The 21271-nt window shown below is 37.5% G+C and overlaps 2 protein-coding genes across 2 annotated transcripts in view; one reads left to right on the forward strand and one right to left on the reverse strand.

Annotated features, from left to right (window-relative positions):
• The first annotated feature begins 234 nt into the window (after positions 1-234).
• rpl31 (ribosomal protein L31) lies at positions 235-2848 on the forward strand. The gene is made up of 4 exons (XM_082174828.1): positions 235-388; positions 513-638; positions 2508-2620; positions 2778-2848. Exons 1-4 carry the CDS (start codon positions 288-290, stop codon positions 2807-2809), a joined length of 372 nt encoding a protein of 123 aa, XP_082030954.1. The 5' UTR covers positions 235-287; the 3' UTR covers positions 2810-2848.
• Positions 2849-21271, reverse strand: part of tbc1d8 (TBC1 domain family member 8) — a 46653-nt gene continuing 28230 nt past the window's right edge. The window contains exons 9-20 of the mRNA XM_082174624.1: positions 19574-19724; positions 17468-17682; positions 15403-15520; positions 14024-14309; positions 13226-13331; positions 11452-11550; positions 11285-11353; positions 10030-10273; positions 9435-9500; positions 8215-8298; positions 8044-8138; positions 2849-6403 (exon numbers count right to left, since the gene is read on the reverse strand). Of these exons, the coding sequence (XP_082030750.1) occupies positions 6071-6403; positions 8044-8138; positions 8215-8298; positions 9435-9500; positions 10030-10273; positions 11285-11353; positions 11452-11550; positions 13226-13331; positions 14024-14309; positions 15403-15520; positions 17468-17682; positions 19574-19724 (1866 nt within the window). The 3' untranslated portion in view covers positions 2849-6070. The remainder of the gene's footprint in view (positions 6404-8043; positions 8139-8214; positions 8299-9434; positions 9501-10029; positions 10274-11284; positions 11354-11451; positions 11551-13225; positions 13332-14023; positions 14310-15402; positions 15521-17467; positions 17683-19573; positions 19725-21271) is intronic.

Consider the following 21271-nt stretch of genomic DNA (forward strand, 5'->3'; position numbering starts at 1 on the left):
ATCATAACTATAGTATTAAATTCTTACACTATGTAGTTCATTAGCTCGTGATTGTATTATTAGCAGTTGTGTGTCTCTCGTCCAATCAGAGTTTAGTCTCAGAACTGTATGTTCTAGTTCTATAGGGTTTTACAATGAGAAATAAAGTAAGCATTGGTTGTTATTGGTGTGTTTTGGTTAATGAGTGACGTGTATCCAGTGAAGTGATGCATCATGCATGCATACCCAGTGTGTGATTGTGTTGTGTTGATATCTCTCTCTCTCTCTGTGTGTGTGTGTGTGTGTAGATGGCACCCAAGAAGGGCGAGAAGAAGAAGGGCCGCTCCGCCATCAATGAGGTTGTGACGCGTGAATACACCATCAACATCCACAAGCGCATCCATGGCATGTAAGTCTCACCTGGAGCGAGTGAACGCTCACCTGGAGCGAGTGAACGCTCACCTGGAGCGAGTAAACACTCACCTGTAACTCGCACTGGAGTATTAACACATCTCTCTGCTCCTCTCTTCCAGCTCTTTCAAGAGGAGAGCTCCTCGAGCGCTGAAGGAGATCCGCAAGTTTGCGGTGAAGGAGATGGGCACGCCTGATGTTCGCATCGATACCCGTCTCAACAAGGCCGTGTGGGCTAAAGGTGTCAGGTGAGACGGTCTCAGTGGTTTTGTTGCATTCTTAGGGCGCTCATTCCTCTTAATAACACTAAAATGCCTTCGCTTTGAGTCGAGTCTGTAGTTTGAGCTGGACTTTAGGCCTGGTTTCACAGACAGGGTTTAGAATAAGCCAGGATTAGGCCTTAGTTTAATTAGGACATTTAAGTAGTTTGTGTAAATGTGTCTTGGGGAAACATTACTGGTGTGCATCTCAAGACAAAACGATGGCACTGATGTATGTTCAGATCTCTCAGTGAAAGTTGCGTTCAGTTAAACCGGATCAAACATGCATTATAGTCTGGGGTTAGATTAAGCCTAGTCTGTGAAACCAGGTGTAGATCCAGCTCTGGCACAACCTGCATGTTTTTAACCGTTCAACACAGATGTCACGACCTGAACCTCACAGCGATTGGCTGCCGCCTGCGATTCTCACTTGATATTTGCATAAAGAAACTTTCTCACACTCTCTGCCGTTATTATGCGTGTTAAATGGCACAGAACAGAGCAAGTGTTCTCAGTTAAGTCCTGTCTACGTTGAGTTTCATGCTCACGTGGTGAATTGTGGGATTGAGAGTGTCAAAAGATATCGGGGACTTTATGCAAAAAACACAGACAGCAGCCAATCGAGGGACTTTATGCAAATATCTAGTGAAAAATGCGGGCGGCAGCCAATCGCTGTGAGGATATGGTAATGACGTCTGTCTTGAACGGTTTAACACATGCCGGTTGTGCCGGAGTTTATGCTGGATTCAGTGCATAATCATATTCATATGTTTGGATGCTTTGCAGTTGTTACACACACTGACCGGACAAAAGAAAAGGTGCTGTTTGGATTTAAATAGGCAAATGTTTAAGAGTATATGATTGGATCATTATTAGTATGTTTCTAGCATGTTATATGTTTGGCAACAGTTCTTCTAACACTGATTGATGGAGTGTGTAGCGCTTCACTTCTTAAACAAGCATGTATGAAGACACATCATGGCCATATTCCAGGAGTGTCAAGAGTCATCAGACTCAACCTGTGAAAGAATGAAGAATAACTTTCCACACCTTAAACTCACTGAAAGTGTTTGGAAAAGCACGTAAAAGTCCTGCAGAAAGCGATGCATAAGGATGGAGTGTAACGACGAATTATTATTTTTTCCGAAGTGTTGACAACTTAGTGTTAACTAATAATTGTTATAAACTGGCACTACCAACAAAATATTAGTGCATTCCTGGAACTGGGCGTCGTTACACTACATCCTTATGATCGCTTTCTGCAGGACTTTTACGGGCTTTTCCCAAATCACTGAAGTGGCGTCGACGTCCGGGTTAGCGGTAGCATTAGCCGTCAGGCAAGTGTTATTTAAATAAACTCCTGATGTACTTACAAACTTTCCAATACCTCGTTTTATGAGTACAGAACCTATTTGTACTACTGTAGAAGTTTGGTGCCATTCTGGGCATTATTAGTGGGGTAATTTACCAGATACAGCCTTGGATCCATTAGTGCCTGCACTAAACCATCCGGCTGATATCTCTAAATAAGCTCTAACTTTAATAATGTTCAACCAAGGGAATAAAGGCTTCTGGGGGGTGTTTGGCTCGAGGTCATGGTGCAAAGGACCCTAGGTTGATTTTACTCCGAACCATCCCTTTAAATTCACTGAAACAGAGTGCTGGACTCTTGCATTCTCAATACAAGATCTTGAGCAGAAACTGATGGAAGTAACATTTATTTCCATCAAGAGGCGCTTCAACTTTTCCTCAAATCTCGCCTCTTTCCGCCTCTTTAAACACACTCAAGGTTTAAGCGTAGTCAGACATTCTCAATCATGCATCTGATGCCTAACGTTGATGTGTTGTGTTTGTCAGGAACGTGCCGTACCGCATGCGTGTGCGTCTGTCCAGGAAACGCAATGAAGACGAAGATTCTCCAAACAAGCTGTACACACTCGTCACATACGTCCCCGTCACCACGTACAAAGGTGAGGTGGTACTCCACTGTCAATCATGTGTGTTTCAGTCGTACATCTGAGGCTCATTTACTGTCGGGTGAAGTCAGTGACAGTCGTTATACGTGTGTGTTCTGCATTGTGTATCTTTAAAAAACCATCTCAAACGTTGTGCTTTTTGTGTCCGCAGGTCTTCAGACTGTAAATGTGGATGAAAATTAAATTTCTCTTCATGTCTGTTGGAATAAAAACATAAAAGGATTTTTGTTGTGGATGATTTATTTGTGGCATGTGCAGATATTGACATAATCAGCAGCACAACATGCGTCACATGTAAACTTGAGATGCATCTGTGCAGCAAACATCATCTTCACTGAAAGCTATGATTGATTCAGAAAGGCTCGAGGTGAGATTGTGCAGAGAGAGAGTTTGGCAAAGTTTTTCAGATGATCTGATTGGTTCCTCCAACCACGAAAATCATCTAATGCTACATGTTTCCTTCTCACGCGAAGAGTTTCTCAGGATCTTCAGTCAGATTTGATCATTAAACTGCTGTCAGGAAACTAGATGCTTCATATGAATAAACTCACGGCATTATCAGCATCTGAAGAGTTAAACATGGTCCCGTTTGGATTCACAATGCATGAATGTTTCCACTGAGGATCAGTCATGTGACTTTGTTTTTAAGGCACTTTATACATCTGATCTGAGAGCTGCAGTGTTTCATGGATGTGGAGAAAAACCAAGGCTGATTGTCAGATTGAAACCGGATCAGTTTGTTCAGACAGGGTCGTCAGGATCTAGTACAGATAGTCAGCTTATTTACTTTGCATGTCAAATAATAAATATAAAATTAATAAGCATTTGTGGCATATTGTTGATTACAACAAAAATGAACTTTCACAAAATCTGGGTTGATGTGAATCTAAATGTTAAAATGCACATCATGTGTTTAACATTGAAGAAAAAAAACTCAACATTTTTACAACTTTGTTTAAACCTCATTAAACAAGTTATAACTGGAGAATTCGTGTAAAATTATAAGCATTGCATTTCAGCTTTTAAATTACACAATTCCATCAAAACCTTGATTTTTTTTGCTCTAAAGTGTGAAAATTGGCATCAAATGCTGAACTTAATATTCCTATAGAATCAACATCAAATCAAAATAATTTAATTATAAAGTAGGCAGGAAATGAACATTTTCTAAATGCGTGAAATTGATCTTGCAATATATTTCCTTTAAAAAAAAAAAAAAATTGACCTTATAAATCTGAATCAAAATGATTAAAACATGTTGAACGCTGCAGCATTTGAGCTTTAACCAGGTGTCAGATATCATCATCTGATGTTCAACAGGTAAAATAATCATAATGATCAATATTTCCTTCATGCGAGTCTCGTTTATACAGTCGGTAACATGTAAACAATCCCATCAGACTGAACTCATGCCAAGTAAATCCTGTTCAGGTGTGAGAATACACACAAATGTGATGAGACTGAAACACATTTATCACATTTGCCTGGTGTGTGAAGGACAGAAGCAGCGCTTGAACACTTTAAAACAGGATCAGATCATAGAAATCAGTCACACTTTACAGAAAGGGTCTCACATGTTAACGTCCATAAACTAACAATGAGAAATATATATATGACAGCATTCATTAACCTTTGTTAATGTTAGTTCAGTGTTACAGATATGTGGTAAATGCTAATATTAACTAAGATTAATAAATGCTTTCGAAGTATTAATCATTGATAGTTAATGTTCACTAATGAAACCTGATTGTAAAGCTGTACGGAGGACAGTGAAACTAAAGCACTGTGAGATAAATGTGGCTCAGCTGCTCGAGGCTTCGCTTCACCACGTCCTACATTAAAGCTTTCAGTGAGGGGAGTCCAGCTCACCCCTGCGGCATCATGGGATTTTAGACACGCCACACTGCAGAAAATGATGCTCCTTCTTAGTACTTTTGCTTTGGTTTCCAGTACAAATATCTACACATTCTTAAACCAAGAGAAACAAACAGTCTTAAAGGGACAGTTCACCCATAAATGAACATTTTGTCATTATTTACGGTTCTAAACATGCATTAAGTTTTCTTATGTTGAACATAAAGGAAGATTTTGTGAAGAATGTTGGTAATCAAACAGTTGCTGGAGATATAGAGAGAAAAAAAACATACTTTGGAAGTCAATAGGGACCAGAAACTGTTTGATTACCAACATTCTTCACTATATCTTCCTTTATGTTCAACATAAGAAAACTTTTAGCCGGTTTAGAACAGTAAATAGTAATTTTTGGGTGAACTAGCGAAGCCTTGTTTTCTGAAAAATCAAAATTAAGTGAGTTTGTGCTTTAAAGGGATACTCCACTTTTTTTGGAAATAGGCTCATTTTACAACTCCCCCAGAGTTCAACAGTTGAGTTTTACCGTTTTCGAATCCATTCAGCCGATCTCCGTGTCTGGCGGTACCACTTTTAGCATAGCTTAGCATAGATCATTGAATCGGACAGGACCATTAGCATCTCTCTCAAAAAAAATGACCAAAGAGTTTCGATATTTTTCCTATTTAAATCTTCTGTAGTTACATCGTGTACTAAGACCGACAGAAAATGAAAAGTTTTCTAGGCTGATATGGCTAGGAACTATACTCTCATTCCTGCGTAATAATCAAGAAACTTTGCTGCCGTACCATGAGTCCAGCAGGCGTAATGATATGATGCAGAGCCTGAAAATAGTCCCCAGCTCGGTAACTTCCAACGTGACCGGGACTAAGTTTGTCTAACCTATTAGACCTATTTTCAGGCGCTGCGTCATATCATTACGCCTGCTGGACTCATGGTACGACAGCAAAGTTTCTTGATTATTACGCAGGAATGAGAGTATAGTTCCTAGCCATATCAGCCTAGAAAATCGCAACTTTACATTCTCCGTCGGTCTTAGGACACGATGTAACTACAGAAGAGTCAAGTTTTAAATAGGAAAAATATCGAAACTCTTTGGTAATTTTTTTGAGAGAGATGCTAATGGTCTTGTCCGATTCAATGATCTATGCTAAGCTATGCTAAAAGTGGTACCGCCAGACCCGGAGATCGGCTGAATGGATTCGAAAACGGTAAAGCTCAACTGTTGAACTCTGGGGGAGCTGTAAAATGAGCCTATTTCCAAAAAAAAAGTGGAGTATCCCTTTGAACAAGAACAAATATCTACTAATGGAGTCAGAAAAATCAACTTAATTCAAAAGAAAAGTATTTTTCTGACCCCATTGTCAGATATTTGTAATATTTTAACCATAAACTCGCTTCGTTTTGATACATTTTAACTAATACCTTCAGTCATTTAGCATCTTCTCCAGTAAATGTGTCTTGATTTAAGAGCGTTTAGATGTTCGTACTGGAAAACGCGTCATGTGTGTGCAGTGCGGTGTGGTTTGGTCCTCCTGGCGAGATCAAGGCACACGTGAAAGCGTCGTCTGGACCTCATCGGCTCCCCGTTGCATGCTGGATCATGAGCAGACCGGCGCGCTCCTGATACTGCCGGGCCTTGGCGGACGTGATCCTCGCGCTCAGGTCGACGGGCCGCTCCAGGAAGTTGACCAGAACCTGCTCCGTCAGTAAAGAGGCCAGAATCTGCTCGAAGCTGACGGACCAGTGAGCGTCCGAGTCTCTCGAAGCGTCCTCTGTGTGGTTCCCAGCCTCCCCGATCTGCAGAACGAGACTGGTGACCATCCCGATGGCCTGGAAGAGCTCGGCCTCGCACGGCTCGCCATGAAACATGCTGTACAGCGTCTTACAAAACTGGATGAACTCCCGCTGATGAGACAAATCACACACACAACAAGAGACTTCTGAGTTATTAGATTCTCAGTAAATGCTGCTCGACACGACCTCCATCTGCAGTTTGAGTCGCATTTGTGAACACCTTCACAAACTTGTAATGAGAAGCTTTAAAGGGGTCATCGGATGCCCGTTTTCCACAAGATAGTATGATTCTTAATCCAGAAGAACTGCGGGAACATCTCCGAGACGCTTGAAGAAACCTTCCTGCAAAGCTTCCTGAAAAACTATGCGCAAGTGTACCTGGACAAAAGCCATTTTAAACGCAAAGGGTCGTTACACCATATATTGATTTGAATTAGTTAATAGAAGTTAAATCATAAATAAATTCAATTTGTGATTTTATTTTTGAAAGCATTCTCACTTTACAGCATTTTAACGCGAGTGCCAGTACTTCTCCCAGTCCTGTAGCTTTGCAGGAAAAAGATTCCCGCAGTTCTTCTGGATTTAGTCTGTCTCAGTTTTTTCTGTTTCTTCATGTAATCACAGACGGACTCGATGATGGTGAGATCCGACACAAGACACATAAAGTGCTGACTTGGCAGACAGTATACAAATGGCTGAGGGCAGAAATATGCTAATACGGGAAATATGCTAATACGGGACAGTCCGTCAGCGGTCGTGGGCGGAGCATGAGCAATATGACGACATATTGCTCAGAAAATCCAAACGGCTTGATTATTGAGAGTGTTTAGACTTTCTGAGGATTGTAAAAAAAAAAGGAGTGAAGGTTGTGTGGAAAGACGTTTATATGCAAACACCATATAAAAGTGAATTTAGCATCCGATGACCCCTTTAAAGGGATAGTTCAACCCAAAAATGAAAATTCTGTCATCAGTTACTCACTCTGAAGTCGTTTCAAACCTGTATGAGTTTCTTTCTTCTGCTGAACACAAAGGAAGATATTTTGAAGACACTGGGTAAGACATTGGCTTCCACTGTATGTGTTCAGCAGAAGACAGAACCTGTGTCGTGTTACTCAACGGTCCTCCTGGAAACCGCTGTCGTGAAGCCAAACCCCCTCATGGAAAAAGACTTTACAGTTTACAACCGTGACAATGAGCGCCGATCAGGATAAACTAAACACTGGATTGTAAAAGTATGTGAAGTATGTAAAGGTCGTGGCATAGACTCATTTTTACGCCCCTAAACATGACGCGGAACAAAACGAACTGTGATTGGTTGCTTTACATGTCAGTCAGACGGTCATTAGCCAATGAAAGCTGCGATGGAGACCAGACCTTCTGCCGACACTGATCCTGATGAACAGAATGTTGCATGTAATTTATTTTGCTCTTTATATTATATATATATATAGTGAAGTGATATACAGCTGCTTTTACAGCAGACTTTATATTAGTCTCATATTTGATGAAGTTTGCATCATTGATTCTGATATTTTTCTGTTTATTACAGTGAAATAATCTGTAATGTATAAAGCACGGTGAAATAAAGCTGACTTGACTGAGATGAAACACAACAAAGCGCAGCCAATCACAGCGAGGATCATCACTTGTACATGAGCGAGTTTGGTTTCTGATGAGTTTTGTGATTAAATATCCTAAACATACACATGCATTAGCATATAAGTCCATAAAGCTAAGATGAAGGTTCACCTGGTTCATGTGAGGAAGAGGCTTCTCCTCATTCTTGTCTTTGCTCAAGTCCTCCAGCATCTGCCGCAGTTGCTCTTCATAACTCTTACTCTCTCCTACAAACACATGATCAAACATCATCACAGGAGCAGTGAGCTGAAAACATGACGTTCACACTGTCCAGAGACCCACCATTGGGCAGGTTCACACAGAGAGGTCTGGTGCTGGACAGGACTGGACTCACAGGAGACAAGTCTTCTGCATTCTCACTCAGCGCTGTGGAGGAAACATCACAATCATCAGCTCTCGATGTCCACTGCTAATCATGCTAATGAGAGTTAGCTGCTATCAATTCAAGACGGGACACTGTGGGGTTCAAAAGACAGCTCATATTCTGAAATATTATATGTATTATGACACTATCAGATGAGAGCTAAACTTGAACTTGACTAATGACTCGATTGTATAAAGCGCTATAGAAATAAAGGCGACTTGATTTGACATTAATACACTGCAAAAAATTATGTCTTGTTTTCCAGTGCAAATATCGAAACATTCTTAAATCAAAATACATTTACATGAGAAGCAAAATGACTTAATATATTAAGTCTTGTTTTCTGAAAAAAAAGAAAAGAAAATTTGTTTTGCTTAAAACAAGAACAAATATGGGGGCAGAAATTATATTTTTCTGACTCTATTAGAGGATATTTTTTCTTGATTTAAGCAAAAAAACACAATTTTTAAGAAAACGAAACTTAATATAATATATAAAAAATGCCCTATTATGCTTTTTTCCATGTTCTTCTGTCTTTAGTGTGTATTGTTAGATGAAAAAGCTCAAAGAAAAAGAGACAACGAAAAAGTCCCTCCAAACTCCCTGAAACGCCTCCATTGTAGTCTCGAGTTTCTTCCGGGAACGAACACGTCACAATATTCCTCATTATAATAATTAATACGCAGAATAAAGGGGCGGGGCCTGGTTGAGTTAGTTAGTAGTGTGTTAAACTGGTGGTTATGGTAATTAGGGGCGGGACATTTCCCAAACACACTCGAAGCGCTCGACCAATCACAACACACTGCTCCAGCCGACCAATCAGAGCACAGTGTGCTTTTCAGAAGGAGGGGCTTCATAGAGACAGGAAGTAAACAGAGTGTTACTGACAGACTGGGAAGAGAGGAGCCGCAACAATGGAGAATATGAGGAAAATCCACGTTTTTACGTTCAAGAATGAAAACCTGTGCTAAAAAACACTAGATTAAGACTGAAAAAGGGCATAAAAAGTCTGTTTGCCCCTCAAGTTTATTAATTTGTACTGGAAAACAAGCCTAAAATAATAATTAAGGTAACTATTTTTTGCCGTGTGCATTAATCCAGTGTCAAAGCCGGCCTGAAGCAGTCAGAGGTGATGAACCTGGTGGGATGTGCAGTCGATACAGGAGCCTGATCTTCTCATTCAGCTCCTCACAGTACAGGACATCTGCAGAGAAAGAGGACGAGTCAATGAGGACAGAATGCACATGTGTGACCCTGGATCACGTCACCAGTCTCGAGTCGCACGGGTATATCTGTGGCAATATCCAACAATACATTGTATGGGTCAAAATTATCCATTTTTCTTTTATGCCAAAAATCTTTAGGATATTAAGTAAAGATCATGTTCCATGAAGATATTTTGTACATTTCCTACCGTAAATATATAAAACATGTATTTCTGTGAGTGAATGCAGCACAATCGTGAACATAAATGAACAACTTTAAAGGAGATTTTCTCAATGTTTTGATTTTTTTTGCACCCTCAGATTCCAGATTTTCAATAGTTGTATCTCGACCAGATATTGTCCTATCATAACAAACCATATCAATGGAAAGCTTATTTATTCAGCTTTCAGATGATGTATAAATCTCAATGTCACAAAATGTACCCATGTTTTGTGGTCCAGGGTCACATATATATTTTGTGAATAAGCCACACACACACACATAAACACACACACACACACTCCTACCCAGCATCTGAACGAACTGAGAGAAGTTAATGAGGTTGTCTCTGTCCTGGTCCAGCAGTGTGAAGGAGCGCTGGGCGACAGTATCGGTGTGTGTGCCACAGATCCAGGGCGTCAGCAGCTCGAACAGGCTCTTAAACTGAGCTCGGTCCACGAAGTAGCGTTCGGCACTGACGCCCATCGCAGGAGAGACACCAGAGGAACTGCACACGCCGTCACCCCAGTACAGACTGATGAAATGCTCTGTCTGAAACACACAGTTCATCATCATTTATCAACTATGGCGAGATGCTGCATGTGAATAGGGTCAAATGTTAACTAATAGATATCTAATATACAGTATATACTAATATATATTGTTAAATATATCAAATATACTAATATATATTGTTTAAATATGCAAATGAGGCATTTTCTAATTAAATATGCATTAATTTGCATATATTTCCAGAATATAAATCTGAACATTGTAAAAAGCCAGGTTCAAAATTGCTTGATTTTGTCGACATATTAATAAAGATAAATGTTTTTTTTACAGATGGGATTCTGGATTTATTTTTTTAATCACTCCAGAAATCAGAAAATGATGTCAACAGACAGAAGAAAATACATTTCACCATGTAATACAGTAGTGGCCAAAAGTGCTGTCCGGCCTATGAACCCTTTATTTAAAGATTATTAGAAATGTGTTAAAGATTTTGTAGTCATATTGTGTAGTTGTGCTTGGAGTCGATTGTTTTATTAGTAACGGAATGAATCATGACAAATTGTGCCGACATCATTTTTATCCAGACGGTCATTTGAAGAAATAATGTACAAGAGAATCAAAAAAATATTAATAACAGATTATGTTGTAGTCAAAGTATGATTTTTCCAGTCGGCTTTTTGTTTTCTATGCATTTTTTATAAAACCTGTACCTGTAGTTTGACTATTTTGCTAGATAAATACCTTAACCAAGATTAGTGTTTTGTTCTTCCCTCATATTTAATATAAAACATCAAATTATGGAATAAAAAATAAATAAAATAAAATAAATAAATAAATAATTATTGTTTTTATTTATTTATTTTTATACAATTTGATGGTTTAATGAACTTGTAGGGTCAGTAAAAACAAATATCCCCTCCGGACGTCACATTTGGCCACTACTGTACACACACACTCAGAGAGTTTGAAGTAATGTAGGCTTTGAGAGACTAGTAAAGATGAAAACATATTTTATTCTACTCAGACTCAATAAAATGTGATCACACACACCTTGAAGAGGTCGTAGAGCTCAGACAGGTTCTCCTGTGACAGTGACACGTCTGGGGTGACCAATCGCAACTGAAAACACACGTCACCACAAAAGTTCAACCGCATTAAAAACACACACAGAAGCATCTGAGAGAGAGAGAGAGCCTCGAGGCGAAGGGAAGTCTCACTGCGTTGTCTTTGGTGGTGTCTTCATGAGCCTGCAGGACCTGGACACGGTGGCGGCACCTCAACATCTCCAGATGCTTCACGGTCACACTCCCAAATTTCTTGCAAGAAACAGAGGAGGATGAAGAATTATTTATCGGTTTCATCACTTCAGCAGCTGGAATGTTCCTAACAGTAAAAATGACTTATTATGCCCTTTTTTAATTTTTGATGCTCTAGAACAGGTTTTCCTGCTTGAATGTTGATTATTTTCCTCATATTCTCCATTGTTGCGGCTCCTCTCTTCCCAGTCTGTCAGTAACGCTCTGTTTACTTCCTGTCTCTATGAAGCCCCTCCTTCTGAAAAGCACACTGTGCTCTGATTGGTCGGCTGGAGCAGTGTGTTGTGATTGGTCGAGCGCTTCGAGTGTGTTTGGGAAATGTCCCGCCCCTAATTACCATAACCGCCAGTTTTAACACACTACTAACTAACTCAGCCAGGCCCCACCCCTTTATTCTGCGTATGAATTATTATAATGAGGAATATTGTGACGTGTTCGTTCTGGAAGAAACTCAAGACTACAATGGAGGCGTTTCAGGGAGTTCAGAAACACTGACACTGATATAGAGAAGAACTCCCTTTTTCATGCTCAAACAGCAACAATACACACTAAAAACTTTTAATCTAACAAAAGTAATATTTTGAGTGATGAGCCAAGTTAAAACGCTCGCTTACTAATTTTAACCCTTGTTGTGCTGTTCGGGATCTTTTTGACCCCAAATGACGTTTCTTTGTCCAAATTGCATGAGACTTTGTACAGTTGTCAACATTTTCTAGATCTGCAAATAAAAAAATGTATTGGAATGATAATCTGTTTTATGTTAGTGTGGGAAAAAAGTCACACTCTGGCAACAAAATATATATATATTTTTTTTAAACACGTAATTTGACTCAGTTTATTAATGTTTTTACTCCACATTTATGTAGTTTTTGGAGGATTTATTATCTTTTTTTAATTTATATAAATAAATGTAAAAAAAAAATTGTATACAAACACAGCTTTTAATGTAAAATTCACTTTATAAAAGACCCACATTTCTAACTTTCATTCATGAGGATAACATGGATCATTTTTACATTAATTTGACATGATTTTTGCCCATCTTTTGGAAAATGCCGTTTTAAAAATATTAATTATCACTTTAACCAGTAGATGGCTGCAGAGCTCCACTATTTACTATTTGCACATGTTTATCCATGTTTTTTCTTTTTTTTCATAAACCTATTAAAAATATATATATTTTAATTTATTTATATAAATAAATAAAAAAATAATAAAACCTCCAAACCTCCTAGGTTAATCTTCTCTTGGTAAAAATCATATTCTAAATGATATTCAGCATTATTATTGAATTGACTTCACTGACACTATTAGGTAAGAACAACACTTCAACTGATAGGATCTGAATAATGACACTATTGTATTTGAGCGTCTTTACAGCTGAATTATGTCTATATTTGATGAAGTTGGCATCATTGATTCGGTTATATTTCTGTTTATTACTGTGAAGCTGCTTTGAAACGATCTGTATTGTATAAATATTTTTTTTGCTTTGTGTCCATGCCTGTGAGGATTAAAGAATATGAATTTTAAAAAGAAAACAGATAAATTCTTGCTGTTAAATGGAAATAATACAAACTAGAGTGTTTTTCATTTCAGGTTTGCAGGTGTGTGTAAGTGTGTGTAAGTGTGTGTGCGTAGTGATGCGGTTGGGCAGACACACACACACACACACCTCATAGGCATCAGTGATGAGAGCGGTGATGTGTAGATGCTGAGAAGCTCCTGTGTCTTCAGGACAAACATGTGATTCCTCCTCGTGTCTGACCTGCTCGAGGAAACTAACACACACACACACACACACACGTAAATATGAAATATTTAAATGATTAATTGAAACGACTAAGAAATTAAATGATTAAATATGAAATATCGGTGCATATGAATATGAAATATTTAATAAAATGAATGAAAAAGTATTACATATGAAATATTGGTGCATATAAATGAAAATGAAAAACCATGAAATATTAAATGATTAATTTCAAATGATTAATAAAAATGTGAGTAAATATAAATAATTGGTGCATATTAATGAAAATGATTACATATTGGTGCATATTAATGAAAATGATTAAATATGAAATATTGGTGGATATTAATGAAAATGATTAAATATTAAATATTGAATGATTGATTGAAATGGAAAAATATGGTTACCGGTAAACATGAAATATTGGCAGATATAAACTTAAATGCTTAAATATGAAATATTATATAAATATAAATGAAATTAAGAATATAAGGAATATAAATGAAAATTATTAAACATGATTCTTCCTCGAGTTCATTTAGTGAAAAACATTGTGCAAACATGCCTTGATTATTTGCAATAGATTTTACTGTATTTTAATTCGTTCTTTACATAAAACATTTAGAATCTGCTTGAATACAATGACTGATTAATTAATTGTGACAATCAATAATCAATATAAGCACACTGAACATCATATTTGATCTGTCAGTGAATCACCTGGTCAGTATCATCAGCGCGTGTCCATCATCGGTGCACGAGCTCAACTCGACTGCATTGGCGTCCAGCACCGCCAGGCTGATCTGGAAGATGGACCTGATACCACTGTAGAAGAAGCAGTCGAGGACACACAGCGCGCTGCGGAACGGCAACACACTCACGAACAGCGTCAGGAACCACGTGAGAGACGCCGAGGCCAGCGGAGAGAGGTCCGGGACCAGGACCGACAGATCCGGGAGACGCTCACGAACCAGCTCCTCAAACACTGACTGATCCACCTGAGCTCCTGAGAGAGAGGAACAGGAAGTGACATCGTGAAGAGACAAACCAGCACAAACTCCTAGTTTCAGACCTGAATGTTCTTCACAGTTTTTTTAAAACTAGAACTTTTCTGGTCTGGTTCTCATTCACTGAATAAAGATGAAGGAGAAGGATAAAAAAAATCACAATTTCTACTCAACTGAGAGGCTTGACCAGACTGGGAAAATAATGCACATTCGTTATATGATGTTTTAGAATTTTATTAATTTCCATAAGTTTTCCGGTCTTCCTCATATATTCCTCTTGTATGTTTTCCAAGTTGTTGTCTTATTTTGAGTCCTCTTGAGGCCCTCTAGTGGAGACGCACTGCTTAGCACATGCAAAATAGCACTTTTTTCCCTTTTGATTTCTGAACAGTATTATTAGTATCATTGAGACACTATTATACTCAATATATAAATAGTCTGAATGTAATTTTTATCATTTTAAGTTAACATTTTAGTAATTTTGTTGTGTTTTTACAAAATGTTTTTGTCTTTAAATATAGTTTAATATATTTTATATATAATATATATAATATGATAGTTTTTTTTTTATTTTCTAATATTTTATTTAAGTTAATTTAATTTTATTTTATTTCAAGTCATACATTTTTTTTTTAATTTAGTTTGAGTTAACTATAAAAACCCTGTTTCTGAATCTTTTTTTAGTAATAGGTCTTTATAGTTTTTATTATTTTTATTTTAGTATTTTTAGTATTTTTCAACTAAATGTAAATGATAAATGTTTATTTGGCAGCTAGTTGAAATAAAATAAATCAAAAAAAATTATATTTTATTTCAATGAATTGTATTTCAAGTAAAATTTTTATGCAAGTTAATTTTAATTTATTTGAAGTAAAAAAAAAAAATTGTTAACTATAAAACCCCTGTTTACTGAAATTGATCTGGACAAATTTTTGTGAGACTGACTTGACTAATCTGAGTGAGGTCAAAACATTTCAAAAACATTTACAACATCATACTGTAAAAAACTGAGGGAGAGCAAAGCAGCAAAGACATTTAGAAGTAAATCAGAGTGTTATTAAATCACACACACACACACACACACACACACACCGATGACTCTGCGGTTGAAGTAGTCGGGCAGCATCCGCTCACACACCGTCACCAGCAGCCAGAAAGCTTCTTCTTCTTTGGTGTACAACAGCATCACAGATGCCAAGATGTTCATGGACTACAGAGAAGACAAACATCAGTGCTTACATTCATGCACAAACCACGCAAAACAAAGCACAGTTAAAGGCCCCCTGAAATCAAAATGTACGTTTTTTAGCTTTTAGTATGATTATGTTAGCCTTAAGGTTATGAATAAGCTCCAAAACAATGACAAAATTTGCATTTAGGAGATATAAGCATTCAAAACTTAGTCTCTCACTTCAACTAAAATGGATCAGGGATTTTTATGACATCACCGCGTCTGTCCAATCAAATGCACTCTAGAATCTAAAACTCCGCCCCCTTTGCTATAAACAATATATGTTGGAGATGTGTGTTCGGTTGCTCAAACGCTCGAGTTTTATTACGTTCTCCAGCTGTACACGTTGGTTAAGAATTTATTCACAACTCTACTATTGAATCCAACGTATCATCAGCGCTTGGATTCGCTTCCATAGTGCCGTCAAGTACGACTCGCAGTCTGTGAGGTAAACTTAACGCTATTGGCTATTTGAAAAGGGGGAGGAGCCATTCAATGTCCCGCCTTTGCTTCGTGTTTCAGTGGAAATTACATCAACGCATCAAACAAAGCTGATCGTTCCAAGACACTTCAGTGGAGCTTTAACGCACAAGGTTTATGTAACATTCATTACAGAGCATTCAAGTGGGCAGGTTTCTCTCAAACTGGCCAAATATCAGTGATCTATGATCGAACTCACCTGACAGTATCCGATGGTGAACTCATACTTTGAAAAGTATTGCGTTACTCCCTTAAAAAGTAACTAACTGCGTTACTTAGTTCCTTTTGTAGAATAGTACATTTCTTTTGCGTTACTTTTTTCCCCACCTGGGCTGGGCTTGTTTTTTTATAACAAAAAAGTTATATTTTTGGGCAAATGTAAATACCCTTTCACACCAAAAGTGAAATAACTTGGATTCATGTAATGCGTTACTTTACTAGTTACTTGAAAAAGTAATCTGATTACATAACTCCAGTTACTTGTAATGAGTAACACCCTAACACTGATTTCTCTTAAACTGGCCAAATATCACTGATCTACTGATCGAACTCATACTTTGAAAAGTAATGCATTACAATATTGCGTTACTCCCTTAAAAAGTAACTAATTGCGTTAGTTACTTTTGTAGAATAGTAATGCGTTACGTTACTTTTGTGTTACTTTTTCCCCCACCTGGGCAGGGCTTGTTTTTTTATAATAAAAAAAGTTATATTTTTGGGCAAATGTAAAGACCCTTTCACACCAAAAGTGAAATAACTTGGATTCATTTAATTCATGTACTTTACTAGTTACTTGAAAAAGTAATCTGATTACGTAACTCCAGTTACTTGTAATGAGTAACACCCTAACACTGATTTCAAGTGGGCAGGTTTCTCTCAAACTGGCCAAATATCACTGACCTACTGATCGAACTTATACTTTGAAAAGTAATGCATTACAATATTGCGTTACTCCCTTAAAACGTAACTAATTGCATTACTTAGTTACTTTTGTAGAATAGTAATGCGTTACGTTACTTTTGCGTTACTTTTTTCCCCACCTGGGCTGGGCTTGTTTTTTTATAACAAAAAAAGTTATATTTTTGGGCAAATGTAAAGACCCTTTCACACCAAAAGTAAAATAACTTGGATTCATGTAATTTACTAGTTACTTTAAAAAGTAATCTGATTACATAACTCAAGTTACTTGTAATGAGTAACACCCCAACACTGATTTCTCTCAAACTGGCCAAATATCACCAATCTACTGATTAAACTCATACTTTGAAAAGTAATGCATTACAATACTGCGTTACTCCCTTAAAAAGTAACTAATTGCATTACTTAGTTACTTTTATTAGAATAATTAGTAATCTGATTACGTATGAGTTTCCCCCAACACTGATTTCAAGTAGCCAGGTTTCTCTCAAACTGGCCTAATCTCAGTGATCCGCTGGTTGAACTCACCTGACAGTATCCGATGGTGGGGTTTCGGTAGGCGTAGGCGGTGAGGACCCGGCGCAGGGCAGAGATCCCCGTGTCGTTCTGGAACGCCGGATGCTCCGGGAGCGAGCGATGAAGATCTCGCTCTATCTCCTCGGTAGCGATGCTCGTTTCACCCCGGCATTTCTCCAGCAGATTAGCGTAGTAGTTTGGATGAGCGGCCAGAGAGGAACTTGCGTCTGTGGGCGGGGCGTTACACACACACACACACATACACAATAAAGTGCCAAATCAAAGCAAATGTAAAATAAAAAGTAAAACAAAGATGAGGTTGTCATTCAAATCATAGAAAAACACAAACAGAGCACTAAAGACAACTTTTATCATCATTTGATGAACTTTGCACTATTATTGAACTGAACTGAATCAACATAGAATTGAATAATGACACTTGTCTTTTTAGAGCTGCTTTACAGCAGAATTTGTCTCATATTTGATGGTTTGCATCATTGATTTCCTGTTTATTTCTGTGAAGCTGCTGTGAAACGATCTGTATTGTAGAAATCGCTGTAGAAATGAAGCTGTCTCTTAAGAACTTTTCCCTAATCTAAAATAATCAAAAAATAATTTAAGTTTTGTTCTCCAGAACTCTGTGGTGGAATATTCCTCACATTAAATCACTGAAGCAAAAATATGAGGAACAAAATCACAACATCATTTGTGTGCTAATAAATATCAGATTAACTTATGATTCAATTGAAATAGGAACGGAAATCTATTTTAATATCAAAGTAAGCAAGTTTCATGGCCATAAGAAGACAAGTTTGTACAATTTGAATCTATTTCAGTTTTAAGACCTGAATGTTCTTCCCACTCTTTTTAAACATTGAATTTAAATTACTTTTCTGGTCAGTCATGATTTACTGAATAAAGATTAAAGATATAAATATTTTTTAATCACAATTTCTACCCAATTGAGAGCATGACGGAAAAAATTAAATAAAAATCATATTTGTAACAAGAATTCCCAAGGTGTATTAAGATTTGATTAATTTCCATAACTTTTCCAGGCTTCCACATATTCAGGTTTTCTAAGACTGTATGAATCCTGGATAAAAACAGTTGATTAAAATAAGAATGAATAAACAGTGAATTTTGATGCATAGGTTTACAAAACACATATTCAGAGGAATATTAACGAGTTATGTGCATTTTTCATGCTATTTTTTAATGCAATTATTTGACTAAATGAATAATCCGATAAATGCGTAACATAATGAGAGATTCCATGAAACGAGGTGATCGTGCTGCATGTAATCAAACTCCAGGCTGTGAGTGTTTATATCAGACCTAGGCATTGTACGTATTTGGTCGATTAGAGCTGGAGTCCATAATTTTTTTTGTTTGTTCAAAATGTACGAAAATTATGAATTGAGCGAGTACATCATGAATACATTTTCCAAACCGTGTTTTTGTCTCATCATGAATAACTATGGTACACCTATAATCAGTGTTTATATTCAGACTATTTTAGGCCGGTCAGGTTAACCGCTGCAGAGTAGCCCAGTGCCTGCGTGACTCATCATAGACATGAGAGAAGTAGCTCCGGCTGCAATGTTCTTCCCGGAAGACGCATGCACTTCTGTTTATTAACCGCTAGAGTGCCAAAAGTTATGGACTGCTGCTTTAAAAGTCAAGCCAACTGAGCAACACTGGGGGGCATTTATTGCTTTTTTATATAGTTAATGTCATGCTGGTCTTTGAAATACTTGCTTTTTTGTATAAAGTTGTGATGCTAGTTTTTGAAACAGCAAAAAATGCACATTTTCAAAACTGTTTTTGTGAATGTTCATTAAACAGTGATTTTTTTATAAAGAGAAATAATATATTGGGAAGAACTGAGTTAACTGTATTGGTCCGGCACTCTACAACCGCCCAAGTTTCTCATGTGGCCTCTTGGGGAAATGAATTGCCCACCCCTGGTTTATATGAACATGTCTCCAGAAGGGGAAGTGAGACGCTGCACAGACGCTTGAGGCGCACAAATATAGAGTGACTAAAACCAGAACAAAAGAAAGTCACTTCCATGGTGTCGTGTGACTCGGTCTAACCCGATCGACCTCTTCTCACCTGAGAAATGGAGCCAGAGTTCGCCGCGCAGAGACTCCGGGATCCCCAGCGTCACCAGCGTGCGGATCTTATCTGTGCGAAACATGTGAACGCCACGACCGAACTCCGAGAAGTGATCGTCCCATAAACGCTCTCTGACCTGCTCTGTGTTCTGATGGAGACAAACACACGCTCACATTTCACACCGACATTCAACAGGAAATTATTTGCATGAAAAGCATCTGTGTATTTTTAAAACCACATACTCTATTCACAGACTGTGATGATGCGTTTCCATTGCTATTAACATCGTAAATCTAACCAAGAGTTTTCATATTTTAATTTGGTAACACTTGGTTCATTAGTTAATATTAGTTAACTACCTTAGTTAACATGAACTAAGAATGAACAACACTTCTACAGCATTTATTAATCTTAGTTGATATTCATTTCAATATTTACTAATACGTTATTAAAATCAAAGGTTGTGCTTGTTAACATTAATGCACTGTGAACTAACATGAACAAACAATGAACGACTGTATTTTTATTAATTAACATGAACAAATATTAACTAATACAGTAACAAATGTATTGCTCATTGTTAGTTCATGTTAGTTAATACATTAATGAACCTTATTTGAAAGTGTTACCTTTAATTTTTTTTTTTTTAAATCAATGTACATTCATAAAACTATACTTAATGTTATATTACATTAGCATTAAATTACAGTAAACTAGTTCACGGTGTTTGTGTGAGATGAGAAATGTGAAATCTTTCTCTCTTCTGACTGACAATGTATCTCGCAATATTTTTGAGCCTTTTTAGAAAGTTATAGAAACTCTATCATGTTTTTTTTCTTTTGCTATTGAACGCAAAAAAAGAAAGAAAAAAAATAACATTTGTTGTCGTGTCTGTTCACCACCACTATAGAAGGTTTTTTTGGTATAGAGCCTAAACAAAATCTTATAGGAACCACAATTTCTGTGATATTATGGACATGGTGATGGAAAAAATATGAGATGGGAGGAAAAATTATATTTCACTGCTTTTGCGTTCCTTCAAGAAACTCTGCGTTCTTCGCAAGCAAATGCAAAGTTTCTCAGGGGAACACAATAGTTTCGCAGGAGCACTTTTTTACACTTTTATTTTTTAGCTTATGCTACCGCTAACCCGGATGTCGAAGTCACTTCAGAGGTTTGGGAAAAGCCCGTTTAAGTCCTGCAGAAAGCGATGTATAAGGATGGAGTGTAACGACGCCCAGTTCCAGGAATGCTCTAATATTTTTGTTGGTAGTACCAGTTTGCAACAATTATTAGTTAACACTCATTTCTATGGAGTGTTAAATTCACTAACTTTTCCCTTTTACACTTGTGAGTTTTGCAAAGGACTTTTACAGGCTTTTCCCAAACCACTGAAGTGACGTAGGTGTTTCCGGGTTAGCGGTAGCATTAGCCATCAGGCAAGTGTTAGTTAAATAAACTCCTGATGTACTTACAAACTTTCCAATGCCTCGTTTTATGAGTCCAGAACCTATTTGTACTACTGTAGAAGTTTGGTGCCATTCTGGGCATTATTAGTGCGGTAATTTACCAGATACAGCCTTGGATCCATTAGTGCCTGCACTAAACCATCCGGCTGATATCTCTAAATAAGCTCTAACTTTAATAATGTTCCACCAAGGGAATAAAGGCTTCTGGGGGGTGTTTGGCTAGAGG

The sequence above is a fragment of the Leuciscus leuciscus genome (assembly GCF_965113295.1).
Source record: "Leuciscus leuciscus genome assembly, chromosome: 7".
Lineage (NCBI taxonomy): Eukaryota > Metazoa > Chordata > Actinopteri > Cypriniformes > Leuciscidae > Leuciscus > Leuciscus leuciscus.

What these genes read in the sequence shown, in the direction of transcription:
- rpl31 (XM_082174828.1), top strand. Translation starts at nt 288, where the DNA reads ATGGCACCCAAGAAGGGCGAGAAGAAGAAGGGCCGCTCCGCCATCAAT. An exon ending in CACAAGCGCATCCATGGCAT is followed by an intron (nt 389 to 512) that starts GTAAGTCTCACC and finishes CCTCTCTTCCAG; the next exon opens with CTCTTTCAAGAGGAGAGCTC. An exon ending in CCCCGTCACCACGTACAAAG is followed by an intron (nt 2,621 to 2,777) that starts GTGAGGTGGTAC and finishes TTGTGTCCGCAG; the next exon opens with GTCTTCAGACTGTAAATGTG.